Genomic DNA, 21779 nt, shown 5'->3' with positions numbered 1-21779 from the left:
TTTCACATTTGTGCGACGGGTATCCGCATCTGTCATTGATGCCGTGACGGCGAAAACGGCCCCCCTCTGAAATTCGTGAGGAACACTTCTAGGAGGCATTGTGGCCTACAACTCAAGACGCCTTGGGGGAGGTGGGAGTGCCCACACGCTACCCCACCGCACACGACCTGTCCATCGACTGCGGTGAACCCAACTCGTGAAGAAGAGGCGGGGTGGGTGGGGGGATTTGAGACTCTTGGCGAGCCCGAATCCTCTGGGTTGCAAGGCCAGAGTGCTAACCATTATATCACACCTTGACCTAGTTGACAGGCCCAGTGCATAGATAATAATTATGCTTTCATTTTATATAGCGTAATTCATGCTAATAGCGTCCCACAATGCCGCACATTAATTATATTATGATGATCAAATCCCATGTAGAGCCACTACCAAGCAAATAAAAACCCTACCACGACCAAGCAAAATCAACAAATTAAGAAATGGCACCAAAACAAAAAGCAGAAACCAAAAAGTTATCGCTATTTAAATTTAAGAAACGTGTCTGTTGTTCCAACCGCCGCGCCGGGAGATCCAACCGGCAACAACCTCCGGATTGCAAGTCCAGGGTGACGACCATTACGCATCCTGCACCGCGGCAGTGACGTTTAAAACGAGGGACAACATTCAAAATCTCCTCTCGGACGATATCGGGACGACCCCTCTCTCCGAACCCACGACCGTCCCCGTGCCAAACCGCGACGGTTTTCCGGCTCCGGCCGGTCGGGAGGGCCCTCGCCTTGCAGAGCTCCTCCCGGCGTGCGGAGTCCGGCCGGAGCGGGTGCTCGTTGTCCCGCTGGCCGTCCGAGGGGCCCGGCACGGCGAATCCCCGCGCGGTGCGCCAGGCGGCGCGGGACCGGCGCCGCTCGTCGCACCGCGCCTCCTCCTCGTCCACGGGATCCAGCGACAGGGAGGCGAAGGCGAGGGCGTACGAGTGGCGGGCGCGCGGGTCCTCCTGCGGCGGACGGACAGGGCGGCGCGGGGGGCAGACGCGGAGACGATGAAGCCGCCCCCCCCCGCCCCCGCCCCCGTCCCGGACGTGCATCTCTTCCTCTTTGACGAGCGCGGATTTTTGGTTAATCGATCGAAAAGTTTTTTTTTTTTAGGGAATACGCCGCGGAGAGCGACAAAACGAACAAATGCGCAACACGAACCACCGAACGGCCGCCTTACTAACGCCGCGTTGACCGGAGGCGCGGACGTGCGATCTCTGCGTACGGTGGCCTGGGAAACCCGCGAGGGGGGGGGGGGAGGGGAGGGGTGGATCGCAGGGACCAGATAGGCAGACGGACAGCGTCCACCTACCCTGTTGAGGTGCTCGCGGAGCGCGGCGAGCGCGACCTGTCGCCCGTTGAGCGACTGCGAGCTGTAGTAGGGCGCGTCGCCCGGGAGCAGCCAGACGGCGCGGCCGGGGGGCCGGCTCCGGGCCACGGCGAGGCTGGCCTCGCGCACCCTCTCGAGGTTTTCCTGCGCTCTCGCGGGCGGGGACGACCGCAGAGACGCGCGAGCGGGAACAAATTTGCCGAGAGGCTTCAGATTGCGACCGAGCTGATAGGCACTTCAGTGATCCCAAGTTCAAATCTGATTTTAAGTTGTCGGCAAGGAACACTCATTAAACATATTACATCCATTATCTGCTCCCCCTCCGCACCCGATTTCCCCTCCCCCATCCCCCCCCCCCCCTTCCCTTCTCCACATTCTCCTTCCACTCCTCACCTTGACGTGGTCCACGGGCTCCTCAGGCTGTCGGTGAACATACTCCGGGTTCCAGTTGTCCAGCCGAGGCTGCGGCTGTGGGGTTGCGGGCAGAACCCACCGTCACGATCACAGCACCGACACGGATCGGCAAGCGCCGATACTCGCGCTCGCAATCCGGATTAACCCACGGGGCTTGTGGGGCTTCAGCCTGACACCCCAGATTTGTAATGCCCCCCCCCGCCCCCCCCGCCCCCCCTCCCGCCCCCAAAAAAAACTGTGCACGGCTTTATAACGGTTGACATGCAACGCTGTAGCACTCCTACAGGCAGTCTGGTGAAAGAGAGCCACTACCTTCGATATCGCTGTACAATTCGGGCATCACATTTAACGACTCGAAATAACATATGTGATTAACGACGGGGAGAGTTTAGCATCGGGCGTGGGTGGTTTGTAACACAGTGGAGGGGAGGAATTGGATTTACACAGCGGCGCCCCACCCCCGCCCTAAAACTAACACAGCCCTTGGGGCCCCGCCGTCAAACTTAGTCCGGATCTCATCAGCCTCTTGGAGGCTAAGCTCCCTACAACAGGGAGTCATCCTGTCCACGCGACGATTACTCCGCGGCTTCGAAACACTCTGGAGAGCGAGCGACAGGCATCAGGCGTCTCAACTAAAGTGTAAAACTACGTATATTTGTTTTACCAGGTAAGGCCCACTGAGCTGTATAGCTCTTTTTCAGAAGCGACCTGGCCACAAATGATAGCTCAACGTAGTGGCTAATCACGTGGAAATGTATAGCAGCCAAACACTCTAAACGCGTGATGTTGATTCTAACTGTGGAGAGAAAAAACAGAGGACCCGGAGAAAAATCCACGAGACCGCGGGGAGAGAGACACACAAAACTCCAAATCTACAGCAGGCGTCAAGGTCGGGATGAAGCCCACGACCTCCTGTACACCAGGCGAGGTGGTCAACATCTCCTAGCCACCTTGATGACGATGAGAGAAAGAGAGAGAGACACGCAAAACTCCAAATACACAGCAGGAATCAGGGTCGGGATGAAACCCACAGCCTCCTGTACACCAGGCGAGGTGGTCAACATCCCCTAGCCACCTTGATGACGATGAGAGAGAGAGAAAGACACGAAAAACTCCAAATACACAGCAGGCATCAGGGTCGGGATGAAACCCACGGCTCCTGTACACCAGGCGGGGTGGTCAACATCTCCTAGCCACCTTGATGATGATGAGAGAGAGAGAGACACGCAAAACTCCAAATACACAGCAGGCATCAGGGTCGGGATGAAACCCACGGCCTCCTGTACACCAGGCGGGGTGGTCAACATCTCCCAGCCACCGTGGCGAGACGGCCTCTGGCGAGGTTCGTTACCCTGCACTTCCTCTTGCCGCGGGGGAGCGCCGGCGGAGAGGCGCTCCTCCTGAGTTGCAGGGTGGTTGGGCCACGTGCGGACGAGCGGCCGGCGGAGGAGGCGGCGGCGAGCGAGAAGAAGGAGGAGGAGTGAAGCGCCGTGCCGGGCAGGACGCAGAAGTGGCGCGCGAGCGATTCCAGCATCCCCGGTGAAGGCAGCATCTCGGCTCGCACGACGTCGCGCAGCCTCGACGCCCCGCACAGGCTCTCCAGCCTGAGCGGGATCGGTGTCCCGATTTGGAGGAGGATTTTGACATCTCTATCATCGTCGTCGTCGTCATCGTCAACATTATCAGCAGCAGTAGCAACAGCAGTGGCATTTTACAAATCATAGCCATACTAATTAGCAGAATCAACTGGAGCAGAATCGTGGGCAGCAGCAATAGCAACAACAGCAGAACCATCAACAATCAACACCACCACCACCAACGCCGCCACAATCATGATCATTGCCACCACGGCCACCCTATGAAACTATTAAAAACTATTTTTATACGACAAGGTAATGCCCACTGAGTTATAGAGCTCTTTTTCAGAAGCGAACTGTCCCAATGAAAGCGCAACGAAATGGCTTATCACGTGGACATTTATAGCAGCCAAATACTCTAAACGCGTGATGTTGATTTATAAATGTGAATGGGAAAAAAACCCGAGGACCCGCAAGAGGGAGAGACAGGCAAGCTCCGAAAATTCAGCCGTCGTCAGGGTCGGGATCGAACCCACGTCCTCCTGCATACCAGCCGAGGCAGTTAACATCTCGACGCCCTAACCCCGCGCCATACCCACGCGCGTCCCACCTCTGCATGGCGCGCACGGCGAGGGCGGCGCCGCGTGCTCCGGCGAGCGGGAGCAGCGCCAGTCCGGGGTCGCGCAGCGTCCGGCTCAGCGGCGCCCGCAGGCGTAGGGTGCGCACGTGGGCGCCCAGCGCGGCGAAGGCCCGCACGGCGAACCCCGCGCTCGAGTCGAACAGCACCGCCACGCGGCCCGGACTCGAGCTGTCGGTCACGCGCAACGATCAGGGGCCCGCGAGCCAGTGATTTCACGACGATCGTGAGTCAGTCTGAAGACTCGAGCCCGGCGCGTCACGAATGCGCCACTGCGCCGATCACGCAGGCTGAGCTCTGCGGAACAACTGGCTCAGGTGCAAGGATGGATTGCAAACACCTGCCGAAGGTAAGTGGTCCCTCGTTTTCTTGGTTCTTTCGGTAAAGTCACGTAGAAGGGAAAGAAAGAACCAAGAAGATGAATCCCTGCAGTCACGAAAGCTTTAGATCGAAATTTGGTTCCACGTTGCTGACAATCCGTGTCAGCAACCAATCTTTGTCAGCAACCGTTACCGGCAACACCTTAACCGTAACCGCAGAGGGTGGGGAGTGGGGTGGGGGAAGAATTTGGCACCGGTTCACCATGTGGCTCGTCTGCGGTTCCTCCTCCTGGTGGCTCGTTCTTTCTCTCTTCCAGAGCGAGGGGAGTAGACTGTGCGTCGGCGCAGTGTTCCAAGTTAAAATGCTCAACCTTTGTTGGAAAGTGATCGTAAGGCGGTGCGTTCCAGTGACGTGCGGTGAGGTCAATGGCTGGGGAGGCACTGGCAGGTGTCAGAGCCAGATTCATACACTGAGGGGGGCGTGGCCTCACCGAGGGGGGCGTGGCCTCACGGAGGGGGCGTGTCCTCACTGAGGGGGGCGTGTTAGACTCGTCCACCTCAGTGAGGCAGATGTGATAGCTGCCTCCCCTGGTGCTTTTTCATTGCAGTTTTCATGACGAGACCAGCGAGCCTAAATATCTTTATACACATACGTGAAATAAGTTACCTGGAGTATGGAAGACGAGGACATGAAGGGGTCTACAAACATTACATTTCGATTTAAAGCTTTCGTGACTGCAATGATTCATCTTCTTTGGTTCTTTCGGTAAAGTCACGTAGAATGAGAATAAAATAATAAATTGATAAAATAAAATAACACAATAATATTCTCACGACATTTCGGCCACAACACAAGCGGCCTTCATCAGGTGAAGGGACGAGACTGTCTGGTAGGACAGCGCTGGAGTGAAAGAGCCACGTTCAGATCATGGCCTTTAAGCTGTGTGAGAGGAACAAAGCGCTCCATCCAGTTACTGAGGGGTGCTAAAGCTGAGGGCGCTTTGTTGCACTCACACAGCTTAAAGGCCGTGATCTGAACGTGGCTCTTTCACTCCAGCGCTGTCCTACCAGACAGTCTCGTCCCTTCACCTGATGAAGGCCGCTTGTGTTGTGGCCGAAACGTCGTGAGAATATTATTGTGTTATTTTATTTTATCAATTTATTATTTTATTCTCATTCTACGTGACTTTACCGAAAGAACCAAAGAAGATGAAACGTTACATTGGTGACATACTGAGATAGTAACAGGCACGCGCTTATTGCCCGCGCTCCATCCAGTTACTGAGGGGTTGCGCAATCAGAGGGGAGGCTGAGCGCGTTGCTGCCTCACCTCTCGTCTCTTCCTGTATTTGCAGCGGAGCTCCGTAAATTTGGTGATTTTGACTAGAAAAATGATTGTAATCGTACAGAAGTTACATTTATAACACAGATCAGTGGAACAATCTTAATATTTATTTTATTTTATTATTCTTTTCTTTTACTTTTCGTCACAGCTATTTTCATTGGAGTATGACAGGTGAGGCTCTGCCTCCCCTGCCTCCCCTGACCTCACATCCCAGGTGCGTTCAGGTGCCTTGAGCTGGTGGCTATCACGGGCGGAACGAATGCAGGAATGGTGCCGTCATCTTGAAATGCAAAGCATGCCGGGACTTCCTGTCTTGTTTTTATTTTATAAAACATCGTTAGGAGTGCAGCTCTGCTCGGCGGGCAGCGAGGGGCTCTCACGCTGGTTACGGGGGACAGAGGAGAACCCAGGCCCGGCCAGGGGATATAAAAGCGACTCCCCTAGGGGTGGACGAGGATGGCGGCGCACAAACCTCGGAGCGAACTCCTCACAGAGACGCCGCACGGCCCCGTCCCTGGGCCCCTCCAGGGCGAGCAGGTGGTGCTCCCCGTCGTACACGTGGAACCCCGTGAGCAGATCCAGATTCGGGTCCCTCTGCTGCTCCTCCGAGAGCCTGTGGCGAGGAGGTGTGGAGCGGGGTGGGGCGGTTAATTTTGCACCGCATCCAGATTCTGAATTCCTGGTGTCTCACCCATGTTTTAAGCAAAACGTCGCGTTACCTAATTAAACACTTTTCCGTGAGCATTATTGGCGAGCTCAAACATTTGCATTTTGCGCATTTAACGCATCATGATCATCATCAACACGGTGCATGGGCAGATAGTCCGAAGATGTCCACTGCACATTTCGTAATTTGTTTCCACTTTCCTCTGCCTTGTGCCAATATGTTCAAGTAGTGCCACATCTTTCTGGCACCAATCTCTGATGTTGTTGTCAAGCCATTCTCTGTTAGGTCTTCCTCTCTTTCCACTTCCTACCATTTTTCCCGAACATCGGCACACTTTTTATTTTTTATTACTCTGGGGGGTACACAATCCAGTGGATATCTGAGCCAGTCCCAAGCCTGGATGAAACACGTCGGGAAAAAGGGTTCCGATACTTTGGCCGTGAAGAAAGAAAGGAATCCAATGCACACGACGACCATTAATCAGTGGGAGACGTACAAACACACACTTCACATGCAAATCAAGGTACGGTGGGCGCTGGGACTCACGAGTAGGCCGACAGCGCCCTCTCGATCACGTGCATGGGATGCTCGTCGAGCCGCAGCGCCTCGGCGTTCCTCATCAGCATCTCCTCCTCGAGCTCGCGCAGTCGCAGGGCGACGACTCCGCCACTGTCGCCGTCGTCGTCGTCGTCGTCACGGCACGAGAAGCGAAACACGACCCGGCCGAAGGGACCCCCATTCGCCGCGGCGGGGCCGCCGTCGCCGCCCTCGCCGCCGTCCTCCCCGAGCCACTCGTCCAGGGCGTGCCGAACCTCGACCCGCACCTTGAGGCTCGCGCCCGACTCCGCGTACCCCCCGGCGGCCACGCGCTCCGCTCCGCCGACCGCGACGTCCTCCTCGTCCTCCCCGTCGGCCGGAGCCCGGCGGACGCGCCGCGCCACGATCGGCACGCTCAACTCGACGAGCCGGTCGCCCAGCAGGAGGTCCGACAGGTCCACGAGGGCGACGCCGTAGGAGTCTCTCCCCTCGTCCCCCCCCTGCTCGTTCTCCCCATCCTCGCCCCCCCGCTCCGTCGTCTCGCCGTCGTCGGCGCGACCCGGCGGGTCTCCGCGGCGGTCGTCGGAGCTGTCGCGGCGGAGGTCGCGGTCGTGGAGCTCCACCCGGAGGGGAGGGCCCCGCAGCAGCTGGGCCACGCGAGCGCGGCCCAGGAGGCCCAGGGGCACGGCGCTGACGTCGTCGAAGCGCAGTCGGGGGCCCTGGGCGCGGCCCTCGCTCCGGTGCGGGGTCAGCGGTGCGAAGCGGTAGGAGCAGTACGCGGGCAGGCAGCGCTCCTGCAGCACGTGGACAAGCGCGCGGGGGGAGGGGGTTGGCGGGGGGGGGTGATTTTGATAGAGAGATCTTGATGATTAAAAGAGATGACGATCTTCCCTCTCCCAACCATTTCTCATTCCCCAGTATGTTAGTTGCGTCGCGGTGGCGAGATGCTATCTCCCTCGCCTGGTATGCAGGAGGTTATCGGTTCGATCCCGACCCTGACGCCTGCTGTATATTTGGAGTTTCCATGTTCGTGCTGCGTCCACGTGGATTTTTCCTGGGGCCCTCCGGTTTTTCCCTCCGCATTTAGAAACACGCGTTTAGAGTATTTGGCCGCTATAAAAGTCCACGCGATAAGCCATTTTGTTGAGCTATCATTTGTGGCCAGCACGCTTCTGAAAAAGAGCTACATAGCTCAGTGGGCCTGAGCTTGGTAAATGAACAATAGTTTAGTTGATTTACCTTTGCCCTTACCACCTTTCTCCTCCCTATATACATTTTCACGCCCCTGCACGTGGTCCTCACTTGGGTGTGACAGCGAGTGTCCAACTTCCCCCTACGTAAGGTCCCACCGCGCCGACATCGGGTTGCTGTTTGCTGAGTTTCTGTTCTCCTCCGTTTGCGATCGGCGTCCTGTACCGGGCTCGCGTTGAGTTGCAATAAAAACGTAAAAAACTGATGATGATGATCATGATGATCATCATCATCATCTCTTGGAAAAAAAACTTCTTCTGTACATCAAGCAATCCCCCTCCTTAACCTCCTTCCATTCCTCTCTCAAAGCTCCGCCTCTTCTCCATCGCCCGTTCTCTTCCTCTCCGCTCCACTCCTTCTCGTCACTCCCCTACCCTTTCCTCATCCCTAAGTACCTCGCTATCGCTGTCACGCATTCCTCAATCCTCGTGAGGCCCCTGCCATCTAAATAATTCCACTCTGGCACCGTTTTCTAAAGCTATGTCAAGCGCCTTGAGTGCTTAACAATTCGCTTGTATGAGATCACGATCATTTAAATTAACAGACGATGATGATAATTTTGATTTCAAGCTTTCGTGACTGCAGGGATTCATATTCTTGGTTCTTTCGGTAGAGTCACCACGTAGAATTTTATTGTTTTATATTTTTATTATTTTACTGTTTCCCTTCTACGTGACTTTACCGAAAGAACCAAGAATACAAAGATGATGATAATGTCAGTCGAGTGCTGCACGTGCTGCTGGGTGACCTTGAGCACAGAGAAAGGCACGGGCGCGGCGGGCAAGTCTCTGGCAGACACGATGCGGACGATCATGGGGTTGAGTTGGAGACTCTGCTGCTCGCTCAGGATGGGCTCGCGGCAAGACACGCAGCACAGGGCGTCGAGCAGGCCGGCACGCGGGTGGGACGCGCGCCCACACGCCCTGCGCTCACCTGCAGGGGCGGGCAGTCGGCAAGGCATGGGTGTTTAATACAGAATCATAATCATTTACTTGTCCGGGAGAGCTACGGGACTCTTTTTCAGGAGGGTGGATCATTATCAACCGGCATACCTTGAATTTAACCAACATTTAATGCAACGAAGGAGTGGACAACTGCTACACAGTGGGGGGACCCTGAACCTAAACCCTAACCCTGATCCTAACATCACAACCTTAACCCTAAACCGCAGCCCTAAACCAAACCCTGATAACCTCCCCGAATAATTGTAACAACCCTACTACGACTACGAGCCAAACAGCTGCCACTACCGACCGCAAACCCCGACCCACACCCCGACCGCGAGGACCTCGACGCGGCGCGGCCCCTACCGGCTACGAGCCGCGCCAGGGGCACGGTCAGCCCGAGGGGCTGACGCGGGGCCCCCCTCTCCGCGGCGTGGGCGCCCCCCGCTCCCCGGCGCGGGGTCCCCCGCTCGGTGGCTCGCGCGTCCTCGCGTCGGGGCCGTGGGCTCCCCGTGGCGCTCCCCGCACGGCCGCGCTCCTCTCCATGCACGGGCGGCAGCGGCGGCGGCGGCGGCGTTGGAGGAACTGTGTGGCAGCAGCGGCGGGCGATCGGTGATGCCAATAAATAACAGGTTCCGATTTAAAGTCATCGTAATCACATCTTCGTTTAATTCATCATCATCATCATACGTTCATTTTTAACCCATCGTCATCGTCGTCATCGTCGTCGCCCACTGCCACGTGGTCGTCACGAGCCGTTGTCGTGAATCCGGTGGCACTCACCGGCCGTGCCCTTCTCGTGCTGCCCTTGCCCCGCCTTGCCCTCCTCCTCCCCCACCTCCTCCCTCTCCCTCTCCTCCTTCCCGGCCCCGCGTGCCCGCGCCGGCTCGAGCTGCGCCAGCATCCTCCGCACCAGCTTCTGCACGCGGTCTGGGGACACGGCGCCGGATTCACAAGGGTCCCGACCGACCTCGGTTGTGCGTCGGTCGGTCATTCACTCACTCACAACACCTCAGTCTGTTTCATCACACAGAGAGTCGCGTCGGGGAACTTTTTGACCAGAACAGGGACTTTGCAGTTGATGATGATTAGGAGGAACGTGAGAGCTTTGACGAAGGTAAAATCAACTGTGGCCGAATGTCTTCACCGAGTGGTGTCGCCACCTGGTTTCATGTTTAAATGTCATGTTCTGAAGTCGACATCCTTCAAAATGTACAAATATGAACTCTCATAGGCCAAGGTTCTCCTGAAGATGAGGGTCAAACTATGTGCCCTCGGAATATTGGAGTACCCAACATCGAAAAAATATTGGGTTTTTTTTATATTAAAAAGATCTACTGTCACATTTGAATCCATCGCCCCGACAAAACTTCCACGTGGCGACTTTAATTGGCCCAAGTCAAAAAAGATCGGTGCGTTAGGTGTTTATGGGTTTTTTTTTCTAAGTTATAAGTAGGAAGTGAAATGTACCACCCTGCCGAGACTGGGGCCAGGAGTCTTCCACTGCCTCCCCCTCTCATCCCCATCACAGCTCGTGTCCTAAGTCGTTAAAACATTATTTCCTCCCTTAACATCATCAACCTTCCTTACAAACATATCCTGAAGCAGAAGTTTAGTGCTGGCTACAGCCAAATTTCTTCATGGCATTGATAACTTTGATCCTCACCCATGTATCGAGAGTTAAATTTTAATGTGACTTTTTTGAGGGACTGTGTGTTGTGTTGGCGTGGTCTGGAAATGTTTTTGAGCGCCACGGTGGCGAGATGTTATCTGCTTTGCCTGGTATGCAGGAGGTCGTGGGTTCGATCCCGACCCTGATGCCTGCATATTTGGAGTTTGCATGTTAACCCCGTGGTCACGTGGATTTTTCTCCGGGTCCTCCAGTTTTTAACTCAACATTTAGAAGCATTCGTTTAGAGTGTTTGCCTGCTATAAATGTTCACGTGATAAGCCACTTCGTTGAGCTATCATTTGTGGCCAGGTCGCGTCTGTAAAAGAGCTATGTAGCTTAGTGGGCCTTACCTGGTCAAATAAAAAAATAACTGGGTTGTAGTTTTAGTTTCGTTTTTGTTGTGCTGCCTTGCCCAAGATTGCATTTAGTGCTGAAACATCGGCAGGAATTGATGCGCTTATGCAAATGTGTACTGATATAATTTATTTTTATTTCGTAAAAAAAAGTGCTTCATAGCTCATCGGATTTCTTCCAGTCTAAGTAAACGCTATGATTTTGATACCCAAGCGCCTGGGATCCGTCTCGGAGCGCTGGCGCAGGCCCGTGGGCCGGTCGTGCCTGGCCCTCTGCGAGAGTCGCTCGCGGCCCTCCCACACGCTCAGGCGGCCGGCCGAGAAGCGGGACGACATGAGGGCCAGCAGCTGCTCCCCGGACGGGGAAACGCGGGCCTCCTGCGTCCACGCCACCCACGAGCGCGGCCCCTCGGACCACGCGCGCACCACCTGTGAGGGGGGGGGCGGGGGGGGGGGCAGGGGGTTGGGCGAGGGAGTCAGAAGGAGTCAGGCTGGCGGCGTGCGTTCGGAACGGGCCCGGGGTCGACAATGACGACGGAACGGCAGCCAAAGGAGGGGAAACACCGCCGGATAAAATAAAAAAAAGAACATCCACGACGAAGAGAATCTAAACTAAAATAAACTTTTTATTTTACAATGTGTGGGGCTCACTGAGATATGTAGCCCTTTTTCAGAAGCGAACTGGCCACACGATATCTCTACGAAGTGACTTATCGCATGGAAATTTATAGCAGCCAAAAACTCTGAACGCTTGATGTTGATTATAAATGTGGAGGGAAACATTGTAGGACCCGGAGAAAAATTCACGTGACCACGGGCAGAGAGATCATGCAAACTTCAAATATACAGGCGTCTGGGTCGAGATCGAACCCACGACCTCCTGAATACCAGGCGTGGTAGTTAACATCTCGCCACCACGGCGCCCCAATCAGTGATGAGACCAGCCCGTGCATAGGTTGTGGAAGTATCTCTCGATTGAAAACGAATTTCTTTGCAACCACTTTTTGTATCTAGTTTTGTTGTTTTTTCCCGCACCTCCGATTAACACGGTTGGCTACGTACGGCGTGAAAGAAGTTCAACATACGTACAACCCCGCGACGACAATCCGACCGAGATGTCTGCCATCGTCATGGTACCTTGGTGTCGCCGCCGCTGTAGACCCTGGCCACGGAGCCGTAGAACACCACGTCGGCCTTCTCCACCCGGCCAGGCATCAGGAGTAGCTCGCAGTGGAAGCAGGCGGTGGCTCCCGCAGCCTCGCTCGCTCCGACTCCCGCGGCTCCATCCCCTCGCGGGCGACCCCGGCGCCCGGCGGCTCCAGGCCGGAGCGACGCGGCCTCGCCCTGAGCGCCCTCCGCTGAGGTGGCAGTGGCGGAGGGTCGCGTGCGTATTTTATTTACAGTTTACTTGTTTTACCCAGGAAAGCTTCGTCGAGTCTCCGGACTCAGGAGGGTGCTGCCAAGCTTTCGCAGTCGGGGGCAATATCACAGAGTAGATCCCAATTGAGCCGTTGGCAAAATGAAACTGAACGAAACTTTTTGTTTTATTTTATCAGGCAAGGCCCACTGAGCCATACAACTCTTTTTCTGAATGGAACTGGCCACAAATGGTAGCTCAACGAAGTGGATTACCCCGTGAAAATGTATTGCAGCCAAATACTCGACGCACATTTTTCTAAATGCGAAGGGAACAAGCCCGGTACACCCGGAGAAAAAGCCAAGCGGAGAAAAATAAAAAAAAAATTGCACCATGACGCCACCACATAATGGCCCACGCTTGCAAATGACGCCACGGGATCTGTAACGTCTACCGTGAGCAGACGTGCGCGTATAATTACAGGTTAACACACCCGCGGTATTAATCAGGGCGGCCGCTGGATTCGAACCGGCGAACGCATTGCCCGCTGTGCCGCGTCTCCGCCCCTGTTGAGAGGTGTCCGTCCATGTTATCCACGAGGCTCCTGCGAGCGACCCAGCTACAACCCCAGCAACAATAGCCACAATAACAACGTAGTGTCTAAACAAAGATCCCCCGTATGGCCTGGATAGACTGCTGGGGAAAGTGCTGCTAGCGAACACCGATGAAGGCCGGCACAGCACACGAGGGGGTGGGTGGCCAGCATCGCGCCCGATCGCCTTTGTCTCCCCAGTGACGATGTTTTTACACACCGCACCAGGTATTAAATATGTGGCTGAGTCGACCTAGGGAAGGCCCAGGACTGGTTCAGATAATCATCACTGGTGTTGGTCGCCGTAAGCGGGAATCGAACTCGGGTGACCAGTTTCGTAGCACCGCTGCCCGACTGCTCCCCACACGGTAGGGCATCCGTAGACAGTTCCAGCAACAGCCACAGCACCAGTAAATTCCTTAAACAGCAGCACCAGCAAATAGCACCAATTGCCTGTAACAGCGATGGCACCAGCAATACCTTCAACAGCACGAGCAACAGCAGCATCAGCTACAGGTAACATAAACAACAACGGCAGTACTCAGCCTCGGATCGAGCGACAGCCCACAGCTTACGCACCAAGGCTGCAGCCACCGGCTTCAACAAGAGAAACGGCGCACGTGTTCACGGCAGAGCCACCAGCTTCAACAAGAGAAACGGCGCACGTGTTGTTCACGGCAGAGCCACCGGCTTCAACAAGAGAAACGGCGCACGTGTTGTTCACGGCAGAGCCACCGGCTTCAACAAGAGAAACGGCGCACGTGTTCACGGCAGAGCCACCGGCTTCAACAACAGAAACGGCGCACATGTTGTTCACGGCAGAGCCACCGGCTTCAACAAGAGAAACGGCGCACGTGTTCACGGCAGAGCCACCGGCTTCAACAAGAGAAACGGCGCACGTGTTCACGGCAGAGCCACCGGCTTCAACAAGAGAAACGGCGCACGTGTTCAGGGCAGAGCCACCGGCTTCAACAAGAGAAACGGCGCACGTGTTCACAGCAGAGCCACCGGCTTCAACAAGAGAAACGGCGCACGTGTTGTTCACGGCAGAGCCACCAGCTTCAACAAGAGAAACGGCGCACGTGTTGTTCACGGCAGAGCCACCAGCTTCAACAAGAGAAACGGCGCACGTGTTCACGGCAGAGCCACCGGCTTCAACAAGAGAAACGGCGCACGTGTTGTTCACGGCAGAGCCATCGGCTTCAACAAGAGAAACGCCGCACGTGTTGTTCACGGCAGAGCCACCGGCTTCAACAAGAAAAACGGCGCACGTGTTGTTCACGGCAGAGCCACCGCCTTCAACAAGAGAAACGGCGCACGTGTTGTTCACGGCAGAGCCACCGGCTTCAACAACAGAAACGGCGCACGTGTTCACGGCAGAGCCACCGGCTTCAACAACAGAAACGGCGCACGTGTTGTTCACGGCAGAGCCACCGGCTTCAACAATAGAAACGGCGCACGTGTTCACGGCAGCAGTTCCAGCATCAACGACGACTTCAGGCTGTGCGAGCAAAACCCTCCGCTACAGCTTTAACAGTTTCAGCAGCAGCAGTAGCCGCAACAGGCTGAGAAACAGCACCAAACTGCAGCTTTAATGACCACAGCACCAGCAGTATCAACAACGCCACGTCCTCGACCACAGCCGCCAATCTCAGCCCCAACTTAACGGTTTGATTCCAGCAGTGGATCGAATCACCAAACTCACACAGCCGGGGAAAGTCGCCGGCGATTTTAACGAGGAATGGCAATTATGCGGAGAAACGATTCATGGTCGCGCCTCTAGTGACTGCAGGGCTCATGTGGGTAAATTAATACAATAGTGTACAACACAGGCAAAGATCGCCCATGTAGCCTTAACAGACTGTTGGGGCAAGTGCTGTTAGCGAGCACCTATGAAGGCCGGCACGGCACACGAGGGGGTGGGTGGCCAGCACCATGCTCGTCGTGATGTTTACACGCCGCACCAGGTACTCATTTGAGGCTGAGTCGACCTAGGGGAGGCCCAGGACCGGTTCAGATAATCGTCACCGGTGTTGGTGGCCGTGAGCGGAAATTGAACTCAGGTCGCCGGGTTCGCTCACACACACACACACATCTACATGGAACGATGGAATGCATCTCTTGAGTTAATAATCCTTTTCAATCGATGAATGCGTTGCACGAACATCATCGTCATCAGCCAAGGTTTATCCACTGCTGGATGATAGGTGTCGCCAAAGCCGCCGCGTTCTTTAACCATCCTGCGATGTTAATACATTAGACTCCTTACATGTCGACACACACATTGTGTGTTTTGGTTAGGCCACACCGTAGTTATGTGGCAAAATTATTGTCGTTAACTCTCCACCACCCGACAAACGTGTTACTTATACAGTGAGGGAGAGTATTTGATCCCCTGCTGATTTTGTACGTTTGCCCACTGACAAAGAAATGATCAGTCTACAATTTTAATGGTAGGTTAATTTGAACAGTGAGAGACAGAATAACAACAAAAAAATCCAGAAAAACGCATGTCAAAAATGTTATAAATTGATTTGCATTTTAATGAGGGAAATAAGTATTTGACCCCTCTGCAAAACATGCCTGAGTACTTGGTGGCAAAACCCTTGTTGGCAATCACAGAGGTCAGACGTTTCTTGTAGTTGGCCACCAGGTTTGCACACATCTCAGGAGGAATTTTGTCCCACTCCTCTTTGCAGATCTTCTCCAAGTCATTAAGGTTTAGAGGCTGACGTTTGGCAACTCGAAACTTCAGCTCCCTCCACAGATTTTATATGGGATTAAGGTCTGGAGACTGGCTAGGCCACTCCAGGACCTTAATGTGCTTCTTCTTGAGCCACTCCTTTGTTGCCTTGGCCGTGTGTTTTGGGTCATTGTCATGCTGGAATACCCATCCAGGCCCCATTTTCAATGCCCTGGCTGAGGGAAGGAGGTTCTCACCTAAGATTTGACGGTACATGGCTCCGTCCATCGTCCCTTTGATGCGGTGAAGTTGTCCCGTCCCCTTAGCAGAAAAACACCCCCAAAGCATAATGTTTTCACCTCCATGTTTGACGGTGGGGATGGTGTTCTTGGGGTCATAGGCAGCATTCCTCCTTCTCCAAAACACGGCGAGTTGAGTTGATGCCAAAGAGCTCAATTTTGTTCTCATCTGACCACAACACTTTCACCCAGTTGTCCTCTGAATCATTCAGATGTTCATTGGCAAACTTCAGACGGGCATGCATATGTGCTTTCTTGAGCAGGGGGACCTTGCGGGCACTGCAGGATTTCAGTCCTTCACGGCGTAGTGTGTTACCAATTGTTTTCTTGGTGACTATGGTCCCAGCTGCCTTGAGATCATTGACAAGATCCTCCCGTGTAGTTCTGGGCTGATTCCTCACCGTTCTCATGATCATTGCAACTCCACGAGGTGAGATCTTGCATGGGGCCCCAGGCCGAGGGAGATTGACAGTTCTTTTGTGTTTCTTCCCTTTGCGAATAATCGCACCAACTGTTGTCACCTTCTCACCAAGATGCTTGGCAATGGTCTTGTAGTCCATTCCAGCCTTGTGTAGGTGTACAATCTTGTCCCTGACATCCTTGGAGAACTCTGGTCTTGGCCATGGTGGAGAGTTAGGAATCTGATTGATTGCTTCTGTGGACAGGTGTCTTTTATACAGGTAACAAGCTGAGATTAGGAGCACTCCCTTTAAGAGTGTGCTCCTAATCTCAGCTCGTTACCTGTATAAAAGACACCTGGGAGCCAGACATCTTTCTGATTGAGAGGGGGTCAAATACTTTTTTCCCTCATTAAAATGCAAATCAATTCATAACATTTTTGACATGCGTTTTTCTGGAATTTTTTGTTGTTATTCTCTCTCACTGTTCAAATAAACCTACCACTAAAATTATAGACTGATCATTTCTTTGTCAGTGGGCAAAGTACAAAATCAGCAGGGGATCAAATACTTTTTTCCCTCACTGTACGTGGCTGGATGATACTTCTCACGATGGGATTCAACATCACCAAAAGTAATGAAAAGCGCCAGCTACCAGTGCCGAGGATGAGGATTTTCGGGTCGGAATTACATCGAGGCGTTGGTAGTGTGAATAATAATAATATCTCTGTAAACGTGACGACCGTGTCAGGTGATGCAGAGTGAATTACCCAAAAAAAACGACTATGCGGCCCAACCCAAAAACCTAACATGGATCAATGCATTGGTTACGAAAACCAACGTTTTAATTGAATCCTATAAAACATCAGCTGCACACTCGGCGGGGCTCTACCCTAATTACTAATTAGCGTCATGAATAATGCATCCCATGGGGTTCCTTCCACGTTCTTTGAAGAAAATAAAAACAGCTCTAAATTCTCAACTCCCCATAGTTCGTTTAACACGTAGACTATAAATGTTGTGACTTGGCTCTCCAACACACCGGTGTGCTGTACTGGTGACGAATTGCATGTTCTGTTTACGTAACAGTCCATACTAGTTGGCTGTGTCGGTTGGTGGTGGATTTTAACGACACATTTATATATCCCCATAGTTCACCTTGCTTGACACCCTCATTGTGTCTCGTGTGGCTATTAATGAACACGTAAATGGCATGAATGGCCCTATGTTGGTCGCTGTATTGATGCAGCCAGAGACACGTCGTGGTAAATCAGGGTGCGATTCATAAACGAGCTTAATTATTGCTCAGAGCCCGTGTGAGCCAATTACTGCAGCACGCAGAATGGGGTTCGCACCGCTCTCATCAACATAGCTAATCAGTCAAGGCGTCTAAATAACGCTGATGTCGGGCAATTATGCCTGTATTTGGCTGCTGCTAAGTGTTACACTTGCGACTGATTGGTGTGTATTGGTGATATTTGCACACCTGGTGCGGTGTGAAAATATCGCCACTGGGGAGACAAAGGCGGTAGCGCGTGGTGCTAGTCACCTTTCTCCTCGTGTGCCGTGCCGGCCTTCATAGGTGCTCACTAACAGCACTTGCTCCAACAGTCTGTTAAGCCTATACGGGGGGCCTTTGTCTCTGTGTCCAAGTTGAGTGAGTGCTGGATGTGTGTGTACTCTGTACTGGGTGCGTGTATTTGGTGTGTAAGTGCATGTGTAACTGGGTGTATGTGTGTGTGGCGTATATACTGTTTGTCTGGGTGTTCCGCGTACCATGTGTGTGCGTGTGTGCGTGCTGGAGGGGGTACGGATGCACGGGTTAGGTGTGCGAGTGGGACTTGGGTTCTCGAGCGCTTTGAGTGCGTAGGTGCTTGAGTATGTGTGGTTGGTTCTGGGTGTTTGGGGACATGGGTGCCTGTATGTGTGGGTGCCTGTGTGCGTGGGTGCCTGAGTACATGGGTGCCTGTGTGCGTGGGTGCCTGGCTACATGGGTGCCTGTGTGCGTGGGTGCCTGGGTACATGGGTGTCTGTGTGCGTGGGTGCCTGGGTACATGGGTGCCTGTGTGCGTGGGTGCCTAAGTACATGGGTGCCTGTGTGCGTGGGTGCCTGAGTACATGGGTGTCTGTGTGCGTGGGTGCCTGGGTACATGGGTGCCTGTGTGCGTGGGTGCCTGAGTACATGGGTGCCTGTGTGCGTGGGTGCCTGGGTACATGGGTGCCTGCTCACGTGGCCCATGAACTTTATGGGTGCGTGGTTGCGTTTCACACCGTTGGGCAGAGCGAGGGCAATGGTGATGGTGATCGTGAGTTCATGGCTTGGACTCGGCCCCTGTGTAGGGGTGCCCCCCTCCACATCCCCGGGCCCCTCTCGCTCCATGGGGCTCCCTGGTCCCTCTCCGCCGACCTCGGCAGAGGCCGTGGTGTTGCCACCGTCCTGTGTGCACGCAAGAGCGTCGCACGCGCTTTTATTCATTTTATTACGACTATAAGCAACGAATGTACAGTCAACGGTATTAGTATTACATATCGATCATTGCCATCATCGTCATCAATATATTGGTACGAATATGAAACGTTATTTTGATTTAAATATCAGCAGCAACGTCATCACCATCACCACTTAGGTACTCACCATGGTTGTCATTCCCCGAAATGTCAATCCTTCATCATCAAAACGTAGCTGAATTCAATGGTCGTGGGGAGGCATTCATTCATCAGTGGATTCATAACGGGCAAAACATTGTTCTTTAGAACTGCATTTGATGTATCCAGTAACGTCACACTGAGTCTCCGGACTATTCTCTATTTCAGGAGGGTTCTGCTACATACGGACATTTGACCAATATCATTTATGAGAGTTTGGTCGGAAGAAAAAAATAAACTCCCTGCAGAGAACGCCGAGAAACTCCGTCACCCATAATAGAGGGTGGTTTTGGGTTAGATCGCGTAAATATATAAGTGCGTCGTTAAACCCGCCACCACCCGACACAGCCAACTAGTAAGATTTGTCACGTAAACAGAACATGCTAATTCGTTACTAGTACAGCACACCGGTGTGTTGGAGAGTAAACACAACATTTATAATTCGAGTATGACGTTTCGCCGGTAATTACAACCAGCTTCATCAGGCGACAGCCTGAGTTATAGAGAAATCCTCCTGTTTCGTTCTTAAAGTTATGGATAATGGATATTGATCGCTAAAGCCTACGTGTAAAAAAATCCATCACCCAACACACACGTACATACTAGGGAGTGTTCACTCAATACACTCAGGTAATTAGAGTTAACACCCGTCTTCACTAAACAGCAATAACTCCAGTAGTGGACTTGAACAGCTCGTAAAAAAACAACACACCAGCACGTACCGTAATGGGCAAACGAAACGCTTTTTTTAAAAGTGTGGGTTCATCCCCCTCGCGGCGCTTCTCCGATACCTGCGGTTCCTCGTCCATGTTGACCCCAGCGAGGGTCAAGTTGGAGTTGTGTGGTGGTGATGGTGATGGTAAGGATCGGTCAAGTTGGATGTCCGACTCGGGCGGGGGGTCAAATGGTGGTGGTGGTGGGGGGGTTATCCCCTGGATACACTCCATCCCACCCGGTCGCGTCCCCGCAGCTCCTTCACTTGTCCCCCCATCCCCTCTCGCTCGCCCCGTTCGCTGCGTAGCGGCAGCGGCGGGGGGGGGGGGGTCTCTTTACGTGCGGCAGTCGTTAAGAGGGGCCGTGCAAAACACGGCGTGAAGGCTGTTGCCACAAACGGTAGCTATGGCTACTCGCGGCGTTCGTTCGCCCGCCCGCCCGCACGCACGCCCGCACGCTCGCCCGCCAGGCTTAGTGCGAGCACGCCCCACTTCGCGGCCACCAAAAAAAAATTCCGGCCGGCAGATTATTGGTGGTGGGGTGGCATGGGCAGGGCAGGTTCAGACATCACTCGCCGCCGACGTTAGCCGTGGCCCGGGAATTTAATTCGTGCGATGCCAACGTTTGGCGAACGCAGCACCGCGGGAGACCGTCACTGCGCCAACAGCTCCCCTTAGTTTTGAGGCTCAAATAAGTTTAATTCCCCGCCTACGGAGAGCGTCAATGGGCGAGTGATATCCGAGTCCGTAGTGGGAGTCCGCCCTCGACCAATCAGCAGTGGCCAGCGTGAATTAAGTATGGTCAGTCAACCCACATGGCTGCTTGTAGCGTGGGGAGGCCTTCATCCAGCGGTGGAATAATGATGATGACAGGACCCTATTTGTGAAAAAGAATCAGAATCTGTGTTTATACGGGATGAATCCGATGAGCTATGAAGCTCTTTATTCACATATGTCCAGTAGTAAAAGGTTGTTTTTGGTTTGTATGCCAGGAGAGTCAAATAGTCGTATGACTCATTTTCAAGAGTCTCCTGAATTGAGTTTTTATTTCGTTTTTCAAAGGCGCTTTCAGTCAATTAAAAAGAGAGTTTATACAATCTTAATCTGAAGCTTTCGTGACTGCAGGAATCCATACTCTTTGGTTCTTTTGGTAAAGTGACGTAGGTAAAAATAAAATAAAACTAAATAAAATATTTCTACCTACGTGACTTTACCGAAAGAACCAAAGAGTAAAGAGTTTATACAAGTGGAAGGAACCCGGAGCATCCTAGGAAAGCCCACACGCGAGAGAGGACAACAACTCAATCCCCATACGGATAGACACAGATGGCGATTAGTCCATCCGCTGTACTGCCTTCTTCTGGCGAGCCACCAACTCTGCATCTACGTTGAACTTATTTTTGCACCGTACGTAGCCAACCGTGCTAATTGGAGGTGCGGGGGAATGGCAACATATTAAACACAAAAATAAGTTGTAAATAACTGTAACCCTCGCCTCCACAGTAAAAAATTAACATTTTTTTTTATTTTATCAGGTAAGGCCCACTGAGATATGCAGCTGTCTTTCAGAAGCAGCCTGGCCATAAATGACAAGCTCTACGAAGTGGCTTATCACGTGGACATTTATAGCAGCCAAATACTCTAAACGCGTGATGTTTATTCGACCAAGGGGAGAACACGCAAACTCCAACTATACAGGCGTCAGGGTCTGGATCGAACCAACGATCTCCTGTATACCAGGCGAGGTAGCTAACATCTCGCCACCGTGGCGCCCACAGTGCTGGGTTACAGGCGTGCATAGTCACCGCTGCCCGTATATTGGGAATGTAGTAGTGGTAATGCGTCGTCATGTGTGGCGGAGTGTTCGTGAGTGTAAAATCACCCCGACTTGCTCCATTGCCTCGCAGGAGACACGGCAGGTATTCCAAGCACGCCGAGTTACACGCAAGCGCCACGGCGTGTTTATAGTCATGGGTTGTGCCGATATCCACAGCTTGGACTCGCTGGGGTCAACT

The 21779-nt window shown here is 53.4% G+C and overlaps 2 protein-coding genes across 2 annotated transcripts; both read right to left on the bottom strand.

The window, feature by feature from the left end:
• Window positions 1-615: 615 nt before the first annotated feature.
• Window positions 616-9691, bottom strand: LOC116949313 (uncharacterized protein FLJ43738-like; the record flags this gene model as incomplete). The annotated part of the gene is made up of 10 exons (XM_076071973.1): window positions 616-624; window positions 734-991; window positions 1342-1503; window positions 1753-1827; window positions 3125-3377; window positions 3961-4158; window positions 6125-6265; window positions 6866-7650; window positions 8856-9040; window positions 9418-9691. Coding segments are annotated over 10 exons (2340 nt in total), but the record flags the coding sequence as incomplete, so codon positions are not given.
• Window positions 9627-20882, bottom strand: LOC116949470 (uncharacterized). The gene is made up of 5 exons (XM_076072093.1): window positions 19843-20882; window positions 18677-18842; window positions 12214-12434; window positions 11286-11505; window positions 9627-9981 (listed from the first exon to the last, which is right to left on the bottom strand). The coding sequence occupies exons 1-5, from the start codon at window positions 19996-19998 to the stop codon at window positions 9800-9802; spliced, it is 945 nt and encodes a 314-aa protein (XP_075928208.1). The 5' UTR covers window positions 19999-20882; the 3' UTR covers window positions 9627-9799.
• Window positions 20883-21779: the final 897 nt, after the last annotated feature.

The sequence above is a fragment of the Petromyzon marinus genome, chromosome 36 (assembly GCF_048934315.1).
Source record: "Petromyzon marinus isolate PM22_M1 ecotype Great Lakes invasive population chromosome 36, UKy_Petmar_22M1.pri1.0, whole genome shotgun sequence".
NCBI lineage: Eukaryota > Metazoa > Chordata > Hyperoartia > Petromyzontiformes > Petromyzontidae > Petromyzon > Petromyzon marinus.
Note: the sequence above shows the minus strand (reverse complement) of the source record. Positions and strands in the feature narration are given on the sequence as shown.